Source organism: Gadus morhua, chromosome 4 (genome assembly GCF_902167405.1).
Source record: "Gadus morhua chromosome 4, gadMor3.0, whole genome shotgun sequence".
Lineage (NCBI taxonomy): Eukaryota > Metazoa > Chordata > Actinopteri > Gadiformes > Gadidae > Gadus > Gadus morhua.
In genome coordinates, this window is record NC_044051.1 from 11,236,499 (window position 1) to 11,248,892 (window position 12,394).

General features: G+C 40.4%; 1 protein-coding gene across 3 annotated transcripts; it reads left to right on the plus strand.

Annotated features, from left to right (window-relative positions):
* Window positions 1-701: 701 nt before the first annotated feature.
* fbxw2 (F-box and WD repeat domain containing 2) lies at window positions 702-9,708 on the plus strand. 3 transcript variants are annotated; one of them, XM_030355181.1, is made up of 8 exons: window positions 702-1,017; window positions 2,259-2,544; window positions 3,359-3,581; window positions 4,832-5,026; window positions 5,809-5,942; window positions 6,445-6,531; window positions 7,199-7,368; window positions 7,819-8,180. In XM_030355181.1, exons 2-8 carry the CDS (start codon window positions 2,278-2,280, stop codon window positions 8,105-8,107), a joined length of 1,365 nt encoding a protein of 454 aa, XP_030211041.1. In that variant the 5' UTR covers window positions 702-1,017; window positions 2,259-2,277; the 3' UTR covers window positions 8,108-8,180. The 3 variants fall into 3 exon arrangements, with proteins under 3 accessions (XP_030211041.1, XP_030211040.1, XP_030211043.1); XM_030355180.1 differs by having other exon boundaries at window positions 703-1,044; window positions 7,819-9,708; XM_030355183.1 differs by lacking the exons at window positions 702-1,017; window positions 2,259-2,544 and adding an exon at window positions 2,769-3,198.
* Window positions 9,709-12,394: the final 2,686 nt, after the last annotated feature.

Genomic DNA, 12,394 nt, shown 5'->3' on the forward strand with positions numbered 1-12,394 from the left:
GTATCTCAGAAAATAAACCGTACATGTTTAATTTCCAAATATTATACATCCATTATAGAATCATATAGTATATCTTTCTTAAACATACAGAGTTAAGCAAAACAAAGTTTTTACCCAAAAATGCACACAGATGTCAATAGTTATGGGAATATATTTAGGCATATACATTATATATCTATATTGATAATAACCTCCATCACACACATGCTGGTGAATATTTATATATTCCTCATCTAAATATTAACCATGTATAAAAACAAGATAATTACACTGTATTAAGTTACATTTTAATATATATTATTTATAGGCCTATATATATAATTTATCAATTTTAAATTGCTATATTAAATACTTGTACTTTCTATTTCTTATTTTTTAACTAATGCTTGGTTTAAAGTTTAAATCAAATAATTGCAAAGAAATAGAAAATAATCGTTGAATAAATGTAGGCTAATTGAGAAGTGATTTATTTTACATTAGGTATGAAGGCAAAAATCGTACAAAAAACAAATCCATGTATCAATTATATATAAGAAATTGCTACATGTATTTAAAAAATATATATGAAACGCTTTCGGCTTTTTAGAAGCGAATTCATATGATGGCGCTATTATTATTGGCTCAAATTGTACACGGTTGAAGTGCGCTTCTTCACTCCCGGTTGGCCCGTTGGACAAAGGGGTGGGGCGCCAGCGGCAGCCGAGGCAATCGGCTGTCAGGCCTCAGTGGGGGAACAAAAGTCCCTCCGGCGAGATGCATTGCTGTCCAATAATTCTTGGGATTCATTCTGTTTATAGCTTGTTTAGCTAGCCTCTCTGCTTCAAACACCCCAAATTGATATTAACAGAAACCTTTTTACAGCCTAATTTATGTATTTTGTGCTTAAAAACTAAGCGGAATCACTCTCTTCATAGTGGTTTGTTGCGTAGTTGGGTTGTTCTTTCAACTTGCTTGGCTGACAGGCTGGCTAATAGCTAACGATAGCTAGCTATGTGACCCAAGCCAACACAGAGTGATGTAAGGAAACTCTACAGTGGCTCTCTGGTTCGTACATGTTTGCTTTATCAACTTTTGTTTTTCTGTGTGTGTATTTTCCATGTGATTAACGTGATAGTCTGGTTGAGTGTTTCGCTAGCTAACTTTGCTCTCATACTGTAGTTAGCTTATGTTAGCTATCGAAGTTGATAATTAGCCAATTTGCTAACGCTAGGCTTTGCACCTTAGCGGCCAGTGATGCATCGTTTTTTGAGTATATTATATATAAATATGTGTATTATTTTTTATTGATCCGATCTCATAGGTGTCATCGACACTTGTTCCTTGCTATCTGATCTTTAAATGTTTTGCTAGGCCTCAAGATGTTGCTGTCATTAATCAACAATATCTTCTACATTAACTTGAAAGCCGACGCATATAATCTTTGTCATCAACCCCACGCAAAAATACTATCCTGGCCAGAAATGGGCGTGACTGCCTGCGCTTGTAGATCTAGTAGTAGTAAATTGCTCCTGTCAATATTAACATGAATGAATAGAAATGTCTCCTATTCTCAACCTCTTTATCTTCTGCACTTCATTACAACTGGGTGTTTTATTTCCTTTTGATTTATTGGGTAGTCTCCTAACATGCCAAAACATGCTATAACTATTCGAATAATGACATAGCATTGCAATCGTTTTTTAACACAGCTGTGTGATGAGACATCCACTGTTGGATTACATTTCTTTCTTTTGGATTTGTGTTTGCAATGTGACATATGGTTTGCAAGCATGTGTAACATTGCAGGTGAACCAAATTGGGCCATCAACATTGACATGTCTCCTTTGTTTAGGACTATTCCTATCCCAGTTACATGGAGATAAACAGCTGTTGCGATATCTTTATTCACCCAGTCAACCAACACATTTTATGTTTGCAATTAGATTTGAATGTAAGAGTATAGATCAAGGATCATCATTATACTGAAATCATTACGTTGAGAAGGGTTAAGTTGAAGAAAGCTTAAGCGTTATAAAGCTGTAACACAAGATATTGACTGGAATTGCAAGACATCTTGCAGCAATGCAGTGTTATCAAAACGTATGATTTATGCAATGCACAATTAGTTGGATAACAATTGAAAAACCCTTTCAATGTGCGCATCACAAAAGTTATTTTGTATTTGCTTAATGACGAAAGGCCACTTGCTTTTAATCTATTTTCTAAAAACAGACATTATGAGCGTAACATTTGGACTCCTTTTCTTCTTAATGTTCCAGCCATCGCTCCCATGTGCCCATGGAGAAGGCAGCCTTTGAGGCGTGGCTGGAGTCGGTCTCTGCCTCCTTCCTTACACTCAACGACCCGCAGCGCAACCAGTCGCTGGACCAGCTCATCTCCCTGAGCAGCGCAGTGCAGCTGCGCCACCTGTCCAATGGACTGGAGACGCTGCTGAAGAGGGACTTCCTGCGCCTCCTGCCGCTGGAGCTCACCTTCTACCTGCTGCACTGGCTGGATCCCCAGACCCTCCTCACCTGTTGCCGGGTGTGCAAGCAGTGGAATAAGGTAATGATGAACACTCACTTATTATTATTATTATTATTATTATTATTATTATTATTATGATTACAAATACATGTTCATGTCTAGGTAAAAATGTTATGGCACAATGTTTTCCACTGCCGTGTTTGCCCATAGCTTGGGTCTAACAGGGAGACATGGCCCACTACTAGTTGGTCAGACACTTTCCTTAATTTCCTTATGACCTTTTCACTGGTGTGCAACAGGTTGCTGGTTTATACCTCTTCGTCGATGCATCTGGGAAGATCTGCACTGGTCTTAGAGGCGTGTACCTGCCCTTTTGGTTGGTGGCTTATCGTGTAGATAAAAGTCTTCCGAGAGCTCGGCTGCGCGTCGCTTTGTCCACGCGAACGAAACATGCAAATGAAAATGTAGCCGAGAACCCGTTGAGGACATGGACCCTTTGTGGTCCTGCAGAGGGGAGAAGAATATACGAGGATTAAGAGGACGTGTGGAGAAAAAACATTTGAGCAGACAACAAGATTGGGAGTGAAAGAATCGCAGCATAAGAGCCATGGATTTGTGTTGAAGAGAGAGGGATGCTGTCAGTAGTTTGTGCTTGGTTTGAATGGAAAAGACAGACAAGGCCACAGATGAAAACACTGATTGCCACTAATGGACAAGTTTTGTCTTTTACCGGTAAACCTAATAGCAAGCTTCCTCTTCCATCACCTTGACTTGCCACATGTGTGCTGGAAGCCAGAGAGCTTTAATTGTGTTCAGCGTCATTTTCAAGCGTTCTCTACGTTTTGGCTTGTGGACCGGTTTTGTAAAGGGTCCCTTCATTTCCCTTTTTTAGGTGATCAACTCCTGCACGGAGGTATGGCAGGGTGTGTGTCAGGAGCTGGGCTGGCAGATCGACGAGTCGATTCAGGAGGCGACGCACTGGAAGGGCGTCTACCTGAAGGCCAAGCTGCGGATGACACAGCTGAGTGAGCAGGAGGCCTTCGAGACGTCCTCGCTCATAGGCCACAGCGCCCGGGTCTACGCCCTCTACTACAAAGACGGCCTGCTGTGCACAGGTATGTGGGCAGGCCTTCCCAGGAGCATGCTATGGATCCCTCGTTTCCCAACTAGGATTAATAACGTACATTAAGGCCCAATCGGGGGGGATGGTAAGAATCTTTATGATCGTGTGTGTTATGTATGCAATGGATAAAGCATTGTGGTTTTCCATGCCTTAGATGCCATGACGGCACCTGTTAAGTGTAACCTGTAACATTGTTCTGCCCCGAGGAATGAGAGTTAATTGGGTAGCAACGTCTCGACCTGCGTTCTTTTCTTATGGTCCTGTTGCTCGTTTCTATGAGCTGCTCAGTTGACATTTTGTAATGTTCTTGAAATGTCACACATTGGGCACCATGCATTTGCATGTATTGTTCTCTGAGCTTGACCTTGCTTTTGTGTGCGTAGCGTACGTACAAGAGCAGGACAAAATAACAAATGCTGTCAACGCAGTGTCCGTTGAAGGCTGCAGTGACCAAGAGAAATGGTCTGGTGTTCAAATGGATTCCAAAAGATGGCTTTTGCAAGGGCAAGCGATCCACGTGTCCGTGTAGTCTGAGGCGTTGATGTTACTGCTGCAAACCAACAATATAAATCATGTTATGTTTAATATTAGTAAAGTCCTCAAGAGAAGGCTATAAGGCAGTATGGGCAAATGCTGAGGACACACCGTCCCGAAGTACTGTGGTTCACATATGTAGAAGTGGTGCAATTAGAGTTGCTGAGATAGTTAATACATACTGTACATATCTAGTGATGGTGTGCGTCCATAAATCAGCCCACACACACACGCCTCAGATAAACCAACACATGTTTACAGACACGGCTCTTTGAAATGAGATCAAGCCAAGAGCCGTGTGTTCAGAGTATTGATGAAGAAGACTGGATGGAACGGGACCGTTCTGTATTCGGACCAATGCCCTCTCAGCAATTACGAATACTAGTTATCCTTTATTCTAGAGCCTCTGCAACAAACATGTATTACGCTTGTTTTAGTTAATAATTCTATTTTTTACTTTGATTTTGATAATGTATATCGCCAAATACAATTTATAAATCCGATTAACATTTTTTATTCTTTAATCATTAGTCAATGCCCTGGAATAGGAACAGTTGGGACCAAATGATTAACATTTGTTTGCGAGGCCAAGCGTACGTTGGACGAGTCTACACCGTAGATAATGTATTGTATGGGAAGGGTGTTGGGAGTCTTTTTCTCAAAAGAACATCTTCTGAGTTAAGTAATGAAACCCTTTATTTTTCTCAGGTTCTGATGACCTCTCTGCCAAATTGTGGGATGTCCGCACTGGGCAGTGCATCTATGGGATTCAGACCCACACATGTGCCACTGTTAAATTCGACGAGCAGAAGCTGGTGACAGGGTCCTTTGACAACACCATTGCATGCTGGGAGTGGAGCACGGGGGCTAAAATTCTGCAGTTTCGCGGCCACACTGGTGCAGGTTGGTACAACATGTAATCTGGATTTATGGTAGCTTCCATGGTAACTGCTATTTGCAAAGATTTATATTAAAATATATATTTCAAGAAGATGGATTTAGCAGTATTTGAACTGGTACATTTTGCAACGTGTCTTGTTACCATGCCATATTTTCTATGAACACTATCCCTTACAAACGAATTTTCAAGTCTATATACGGGTATATTTTCATAATTTGATGCCGAGTGTACTATGCTCTTGTTGGTCAATATAGAGGTTGGTTTATTTAGGAGCTCAACTGTAATGCACATTAAATGCTTGCTCTGCGGCCAGATAATCTCTGGCTGGTGTAGCACGACTCCTTCTGCGTCATACGTTAAACGTTTCTCTGTCCTCCAGCTTTGGGAGGATGCCGTTGGCGGGTGTTATTTATATTCTGGCTCGGGAGTATATTGCTTTGGCTCCAGGATAAAAGGCTTTGTTATGGTTGCACGTTGACGCAACGCAATGACCACGCAGTCGTGAAGCTGTTTCGGTTCTGCGTCGGTTCACGCCGGGTTTACCTTAGCGGACCAATCACAGCCCGTGATGCAAGGTTACACTTTTTGGGAGGCGCACGTCAGGCCCTTGCAGTGGACGCAAGGAGGGTCCGCAAGGACGTAAGGGGTCCGTAAACCCCCTTTGCGTTGCGTCAACGCTGAACCATAACTACGCCTTTTAGGATTGACTCCAGAATTTGCAGAAAATGGACATGTCATGTGTTCTACTGGTGATGCGTCCCCCTTGCCCCCCTGCCCGGTCCAGTGTTCAGTGTGGACTACAACGACGACCTGGACCTCCTGGTCAGCGGCTCGGCAGACTTCTCCGTGAAGATCTGGTCCATGTCGGCGGGCGCCTGCCTCAACACGCTCAACGGCCACACGGAATGGGTCACCAAAGTAGGTCCAGTACCCCCCCCCCCCCCCCCCCCCCCCCCCCTCTATTGAACCCTCAAGACCCATGCATGCATACACAACACCTCAACGGCTCCGTGCTATTGTTCGATGAGTCTGTCGAAGGAATACATTAACGATTGTAATGAGAGCCCAGGGTTTCCCGCAGAAAATGTGTTAGTTAAGGTGGTGGGGTTTGCCGTCAGCCTGGGGAAGGTGGGGGCAGCACCCTTTGACAGGTGGACCATTTATTTTTATGCAGGCTGTCAGACTGTTGCCTTGCAGCCTGATCTATACACAGAGTGAATGAAGTTTAGATTATTTTTGTATAGTATTTAAAAACATTTCTTCTTTTTGAGGTCGTAGTTCAGGCGTGTGTTGCTTAGTAGGCGGCTTCCTAAGCTGTAAAATGCTGTGGGGAAACCTTGAGTGCTAATACAACACTGCTGTAGTGAAAAGCATGCTTCAATGTAACGTAGAACAATAATGTGTGTTTCCTTTGCATCAGGTTATACTGCAGAAGAGTGAGGTGGAGTCTATGATGCACAGTCCCGGGGACTACATCCTGCTCAGCGCTGATAAGTATGAAATTAAGGTGATGTCTCTCTCTTGTCTCTCAGCCCCCTAGCCACACACATGTAAAAGCCCCTTCTGCGTTTACTTGTGATTTATTGTCATCTTTATTTTGTGGTGGTATAATCTTTTTAGGAAGCTTAACAGGTGCTCTAGCAGGAATATAAAGGGAAACAGTACACATGCTTGTCATTTCCTGTCAGTCCCTTCAGAAAGTGTGAAAATGTGCAGCAGTCATTTATAAAGATGCAAACTTGCTCATGAGGTTTCGATTACGCTGTTGCGATTTTTTTATTTATTGCTGTTACCAACCGCGCTCTTCTGCAAATAGATAATCAATCATTTTGTTTGATTATTTTTAAACACTGAATTCATTCTACTTTCTTTGTGATACTACCTTTTGGGACACATACACACTACACACGTACTCACAAACGTTTGCCCTATCGGAAAGTCACGTTGGACTCTGTTGGACCCTTTTGGGTGCATTATAATAGGACCTTAGAGGGAGATGTAGAGGGTGATGTAGGACCTAATGGAGATTAAGGCCACTGATCTATGGCCCCTCTCCATCTGCTTTTGTACCCCAGCGAGTCTAACCATTACCAGTTTAAACTCTCCTAGTTGTGCCAAGCCACTCCACTGTCTCGTCCACCACGGTGAAGCCAGCTCTGTGTCCCGTCCCCCAGGTGTGGCCGTTAGGGAGGGAGATCAACTGCAAGTGCTTGAAGACGCTGACGGTGTCGGAGGACCGCAGCGTCACCCTCCAGCCGCGGCTGCAGTTCGACGGGCGCCACATCGTGTGTAGCTCCGACCTCGGCGTCTACCAGTGGGATTTCTCCAGCTTTGAAATTATCAGGTAACTTTTTTTCATCGTTTTTTCATTTTTTTTTTTCATGTCCCACAAGTGTTAAAGGTGACATATCATACCACCAGGTGCGAGTGTGATTACCGTTACAAGCCGTTTTGAAAATCTGCCTCTTCTGACATCATAAGTGGGCGTGTCCGCCTAGATGGATGACGGCTAGATGAGCGACGTTTGCTAGAGTCCACTGGGTAGGCTGGTAAATTGATCTATTCAGCACACATCTAGATGTACACGCCCACTTGTGATGTCAGAAGAGGTTGATTTTCAAAAACGGCTTGTAACGGCTAATCACACTCACACCTGTTGGTAGAATATGTCACCTTTAACACATTCAAACCTCCCAACTGTACATCGGACATCAATTCATAAGTGTGAGGTTTAAAAAAAGAACATTTGTTTTTCATGCGTCTCATTTGTTTCGTCCCATCTTTTCATTGCCAGGGTGATCAAGATGCCGGACCCAGCTAACCTATCCTTACTCAGTTTCGGGGAGGTGTTCTCCCTCCTTTTCGACAACCACTTTCTTTACGTGATGGACCTTAGGACAGAGGCCATATCGGGCCGTTGGCCTCTGCCGGCCTACAGGAAGTCAAAACGAGGATCCAGCTTTCTAGCTGGCGTGACTTCCTGGCTTAACGGACTAGACGGGGACAATGACTCTGGACTTGTGTTCGCCACAAGCATGCCCGACCATAGCATTCATTTAGTTCTGTGGAAGGAGAACGGATGAAGACGACCTGGATCTACACAGACACCTATACGGCTAGGTAACAAACTGCTTTTACAATGTCTTTATTTCATTATTTTCTTTTTGAACATATGAAAATCCTCAAGTCAAGTTAGATGTATGGATGGAAGGACCAAAGTGTAAATGGTTTTGTTTTGTTTTTACATCAAAATCAACACATTGTCTCTCTAATGAGTTGACATTAAAAGCTATTTGAAATTGACTAACTGAGGTACTTTTACAGAGTCCTTCAATGAACTTAAACGTCTCTTTAGTCAGTTAATGTTTAACAATGACATGAGTTGCTAAAATGTTGTCGAACTTTAAAAGATGTAAAAAGAGATGAAAAAATATATGGTTCTGTCAAAAAGCTCCTTGCTCAAATTATTGTTGCAAAATGGGGAAAAACGTTTTTAGTAAAAATCTTGTTTTAGTAATTACAATGAATGTGCCGACGTCTTATTTCAGTTGACTTCAAAGGTAATATACAGTCAAAAAAAGAAAAATATGCTCTGCAGAACATGAATGGACTGAGTGTTCTCTTGAATATAATAACAGATTTCATTGGGGAGCTTGACGGCCAAAAAATTGAAGTAAGCCTAATTCTGAGAAATCTGCCTTAAACACTGCAACTAGCAAAGCCGATCCTTTGACTCTGACAAACTGCTTGAGGACTTTTCACTTCACGAAACCTCCTCTGACAAAAGTCGGTCATTAAAAGTGGCCGACATTACTTTTTGTACATCGCTGTCGGGTAATGTAAATCCACTGATGCCGTTTACCTTTCCTACAGGATGTTTGTTCTTAAAGTCAGCGTGGGAAATGTAGTGACGTGCCTTTTCACTAGATTTGATGTTTCAAAACAAGCTTTGGTTTAATCTGGCACATTGCAATAACATGATGGCTGTGGCCGGAAGCCTAAAAAGCTCTAACCATAATAAAACAAAATACATTTTCTATGTATCATTTATATTTACATGACTTGTCCAGTGAATTTGCTTTTAGGTATCTTTATCAATCCAGTTAAAGTGACCGCAGAAGAACATTCAAAGTTAAGCATTCAATATAGCATTCGATATTTCATTACATATTTTCTTACTTTGGTTAAAATAATATAGAACACGCAGTATAAAACATATTGGAGAACAAAAAAATTGGCCCCCTGGACTTGGTTTTTAATGAATCTAGCATGAGCGATCTTCAAGGGAGCAGGGCTGACAGTCTACCAGACACCTTGTTACATCTGGACCTCCAGGGTTTGATGAGCCTGCTGCCCAAATTTCAAACCAGATCGTGTCCCAATGGGTGGCTGCGTTGCCTGCCTGCTCCTACTTTGGCACTGTTTTGGCGATCACAACAGAGCTTATTTCTGTTAAATGAGTATGAAGAAAACAAAAAAAGGAACTGTTATTTGATTTTTTTTTTCTTTGAGCTTCAGCCAAAGATGCATACATTTAAAAAGAGCAATGCATATTGTGACTGAAGGAAAAGATACATCCAAGAATTTAATTCACAGCATATGAATGCAGAAGAACAGAGGAACTGCGGTCATTTTCTCAATTTTTTTCATGGCACATGTGTATTAAAATGGCTGGTTAACAGTAGTGTAGTGGTGTGTGTATACATTATTTTGTCATTAGTTGAATTTCCTTTTCATCAAAAGTTGTGGGGCAATATTCCTACAGGCTCGCAACTGACACTGTTTGAAATTGTGAATGTATTGCGTATTTCTTCCTTAATTCACAGCTTCTGTGATTTTCTCCTTAATGAGATGCAATATATATTTAATGCAATGGTGTGCCACTGGTCAGAAAACAGGGTAATGCATGACTCCAGCGCTGACATACAAATTCACTTTCTACTTTTTAAGTATGACACTATATTGCAGCTCACTTCACTGCCAATCATATTGGTTAGAAATAAGCTTAAAATGAGCTGGACTATCCTATAGGATAACCCTTTCTCTTACATTAAAGATCCTTTTCTGTGGTTGGCTAGTCAAGCCCTTTATATGCAGGGTCGGACCCCTTAGAACCCTTGGCAGAATGTACTATAATGCAAAATGAAGTAGTGAATAGAAAGTAGTTCCACCCAAATCTAACCCCAGCCTGGTTTATAAACAGAAAGTTGTGGTCCTCACTTTGTTTTCCATGTTCTTAATGAAAACTATATGCTAGGAGTGGTGGTAAAACATGTTATTGGATAGACCATAACTCCTCCCTTTCTAAAGGTAATCTAGCTATATTTCTGATGAATAGTTTTATTGTAATAAAGTAGTGTCTCTAGTGTGACACTGAATTGGAATAATCAAAATGGCCAACCCACAGAGTTGCCATTGAGAGTAATTTACCCTACATCTATTAATTTAAACTGAAAATTAGCTGACATTTTCTATAAATCTAAAATGCTATGAATTACAATGAAATGTCCACAATGAAACCATAAAGAACCATAAAGAAAGTCAGTGTTACCCAGTTAATTACTATACATACGTTTTATTTACATTTCAGTATCTGTTGGGAGCTGAGAAATACAGCAAACGTATAGTAATGCCATGGTAAGAAACAACTTAGCAAAATAAGTAGTTACACAACCAAGTGGTTTTCCTCTTCACAGTTACTACAGACACCAGAAACTTCAAAATACATGCAATGTTCCACAGTACATCTGATTCTCTCTCTTCAGTTCATATGTACAACAGCGTATGTCACGAGTATAAAATGAAAAGCAAGTAAAAGAAACACATTTTGTTCTCGAGCGAATTACTGCAACATTTCCAATACTTCATAAGTAAGTACCAAATTGATCCAAAATACACTGATAAAACTTTTGTACAGTCTGACAAAAAGTACCATGGGATATATTAAGTGGAAGCCTGTCAAATAGATTGACTGGCTTATTATAATAAATTGAGGTTGGATTAAAATAAAAAAAATGGTTGATTTAATAATCCTGGCACATGCAGCAACACACCAGTCTTATTCTTAAAGTACCTTTTTAAAAAGGGGGCTTTTGGCAAGGCATTGATTGCACTGCGCCCTTAGGATAGATAACTCTTGGCTAGAGCCTACTTGAAATGCATCAAAATACGAATTTAGTTAAAGCTCCAATGATAATTGAAAAATAACTACACTTAAATCAACACAAGTGTGATTCACACACACAAGTGTGAATACAAAAATATAGTGAACAAGATCCAATATTTTCTCTACATTTGTGTCCATGAATCAGTAGTTAAATCGTTCACATTTTTTTGGATTTGTACAACGTAAATGATTGATGTTCTTGCTTGAGGGTATGCAACTGTCGTCCAAACCAAGGGTGCAAATTTGATTCCAAGCGCAGTCTGGGATGTAGTGAAACAACACCCATTTTCCCTTTTTTCTAATTGCTCTCCTTCATTTAGAACAATAACATAATACTTCAAAGCAATCATTAGATTATATATATATATATTTAAGTACACAGAACAATCTACATTTTTGAAAAAATATACTTTTAACAGAGAAACATCACTGTCTTTCCCAAAATATTTTGTTATAAATCATTAACATAAATAACTTGCCAATTTTCTGTGTTTCACAAGAGGGAACATGGAACATGAAATATGGCTTTCAGTAGATCATTTTGTTTATTTAATTTTTTCAGAGGAAAATATTTTACACCTAAAAACGTAATGCTACAACCTTTTTCCTCCCTGAAGCAAGTTAGTTATTATTCCAGAATTTTAAGCAAGATCACTGTATGCCCATTGGTTATTTAGATGGTAGTATACTGAAAAATTAAGAAAAACTAATCTCTCCTGAATGGGCTATCTCTACTTCCTGATCAGCTCCGTCCACGACGAGAAATGAAAACATCCAATTAAAAATTAGGTATTTGTGATGCCAACGTCAGTGAACAAATCACGTCATATATTAATGTCACATTGTTTGACAGGATATCAATTAAAATAGGAATATTTTGAATGTCTGTGCAAATTAGACCAGATACAACTCACCAGTGTTTGACAAATTGTTGCTTCCCATTAAAAAATTAATTGTAGCTGGTTATAAAAGTGGACAATTAATATTTTGTCTATACGCAAACAATGTTAGTTTGAAGACCGCCCTGCAGGGCACGCCAGCGTCTAAAGCAGATTAATTCTTTTTTTATATTGATAAATATCTTCACAACTTAGACGCCGATGCCTTTATTTTACTGTGTATTTTCAGTCTTTAATCTTCCATCTTTAGAGGCACAGGGTTCAAGATCCTGTGTAGATCCTTCAATGAGTCTCACTCTATAGGG

What these genes read in the sequence shown, in the direction of transcription:
- fbxw2 (XM_030355181.1), top strand. Translation starts at nt 2,278, where the DNA reads ATGGAGAAGGCAGCCTTTGAGGCGTGGCTGGAGTCGGTCTCTGCCTCC. An exon ending in ACACGGAATGGGTCACCAAA is followed by an intron (nt 5,943 to 6,444) that starts GTAGGTCCAGTA and finishes CCTTTGCATCAG; the next exon opens with GTTATACTGCAGAAGAGTGA. An exon ending in TCCAGCTTTGAAATTATCAG is followed by an intron (nt 7,369 to 7,818) that starts GTAACTTTTTTT and finishes TTTCATTGCCAG; the next exon opens with GGTGATCAAGATGCCGGACC.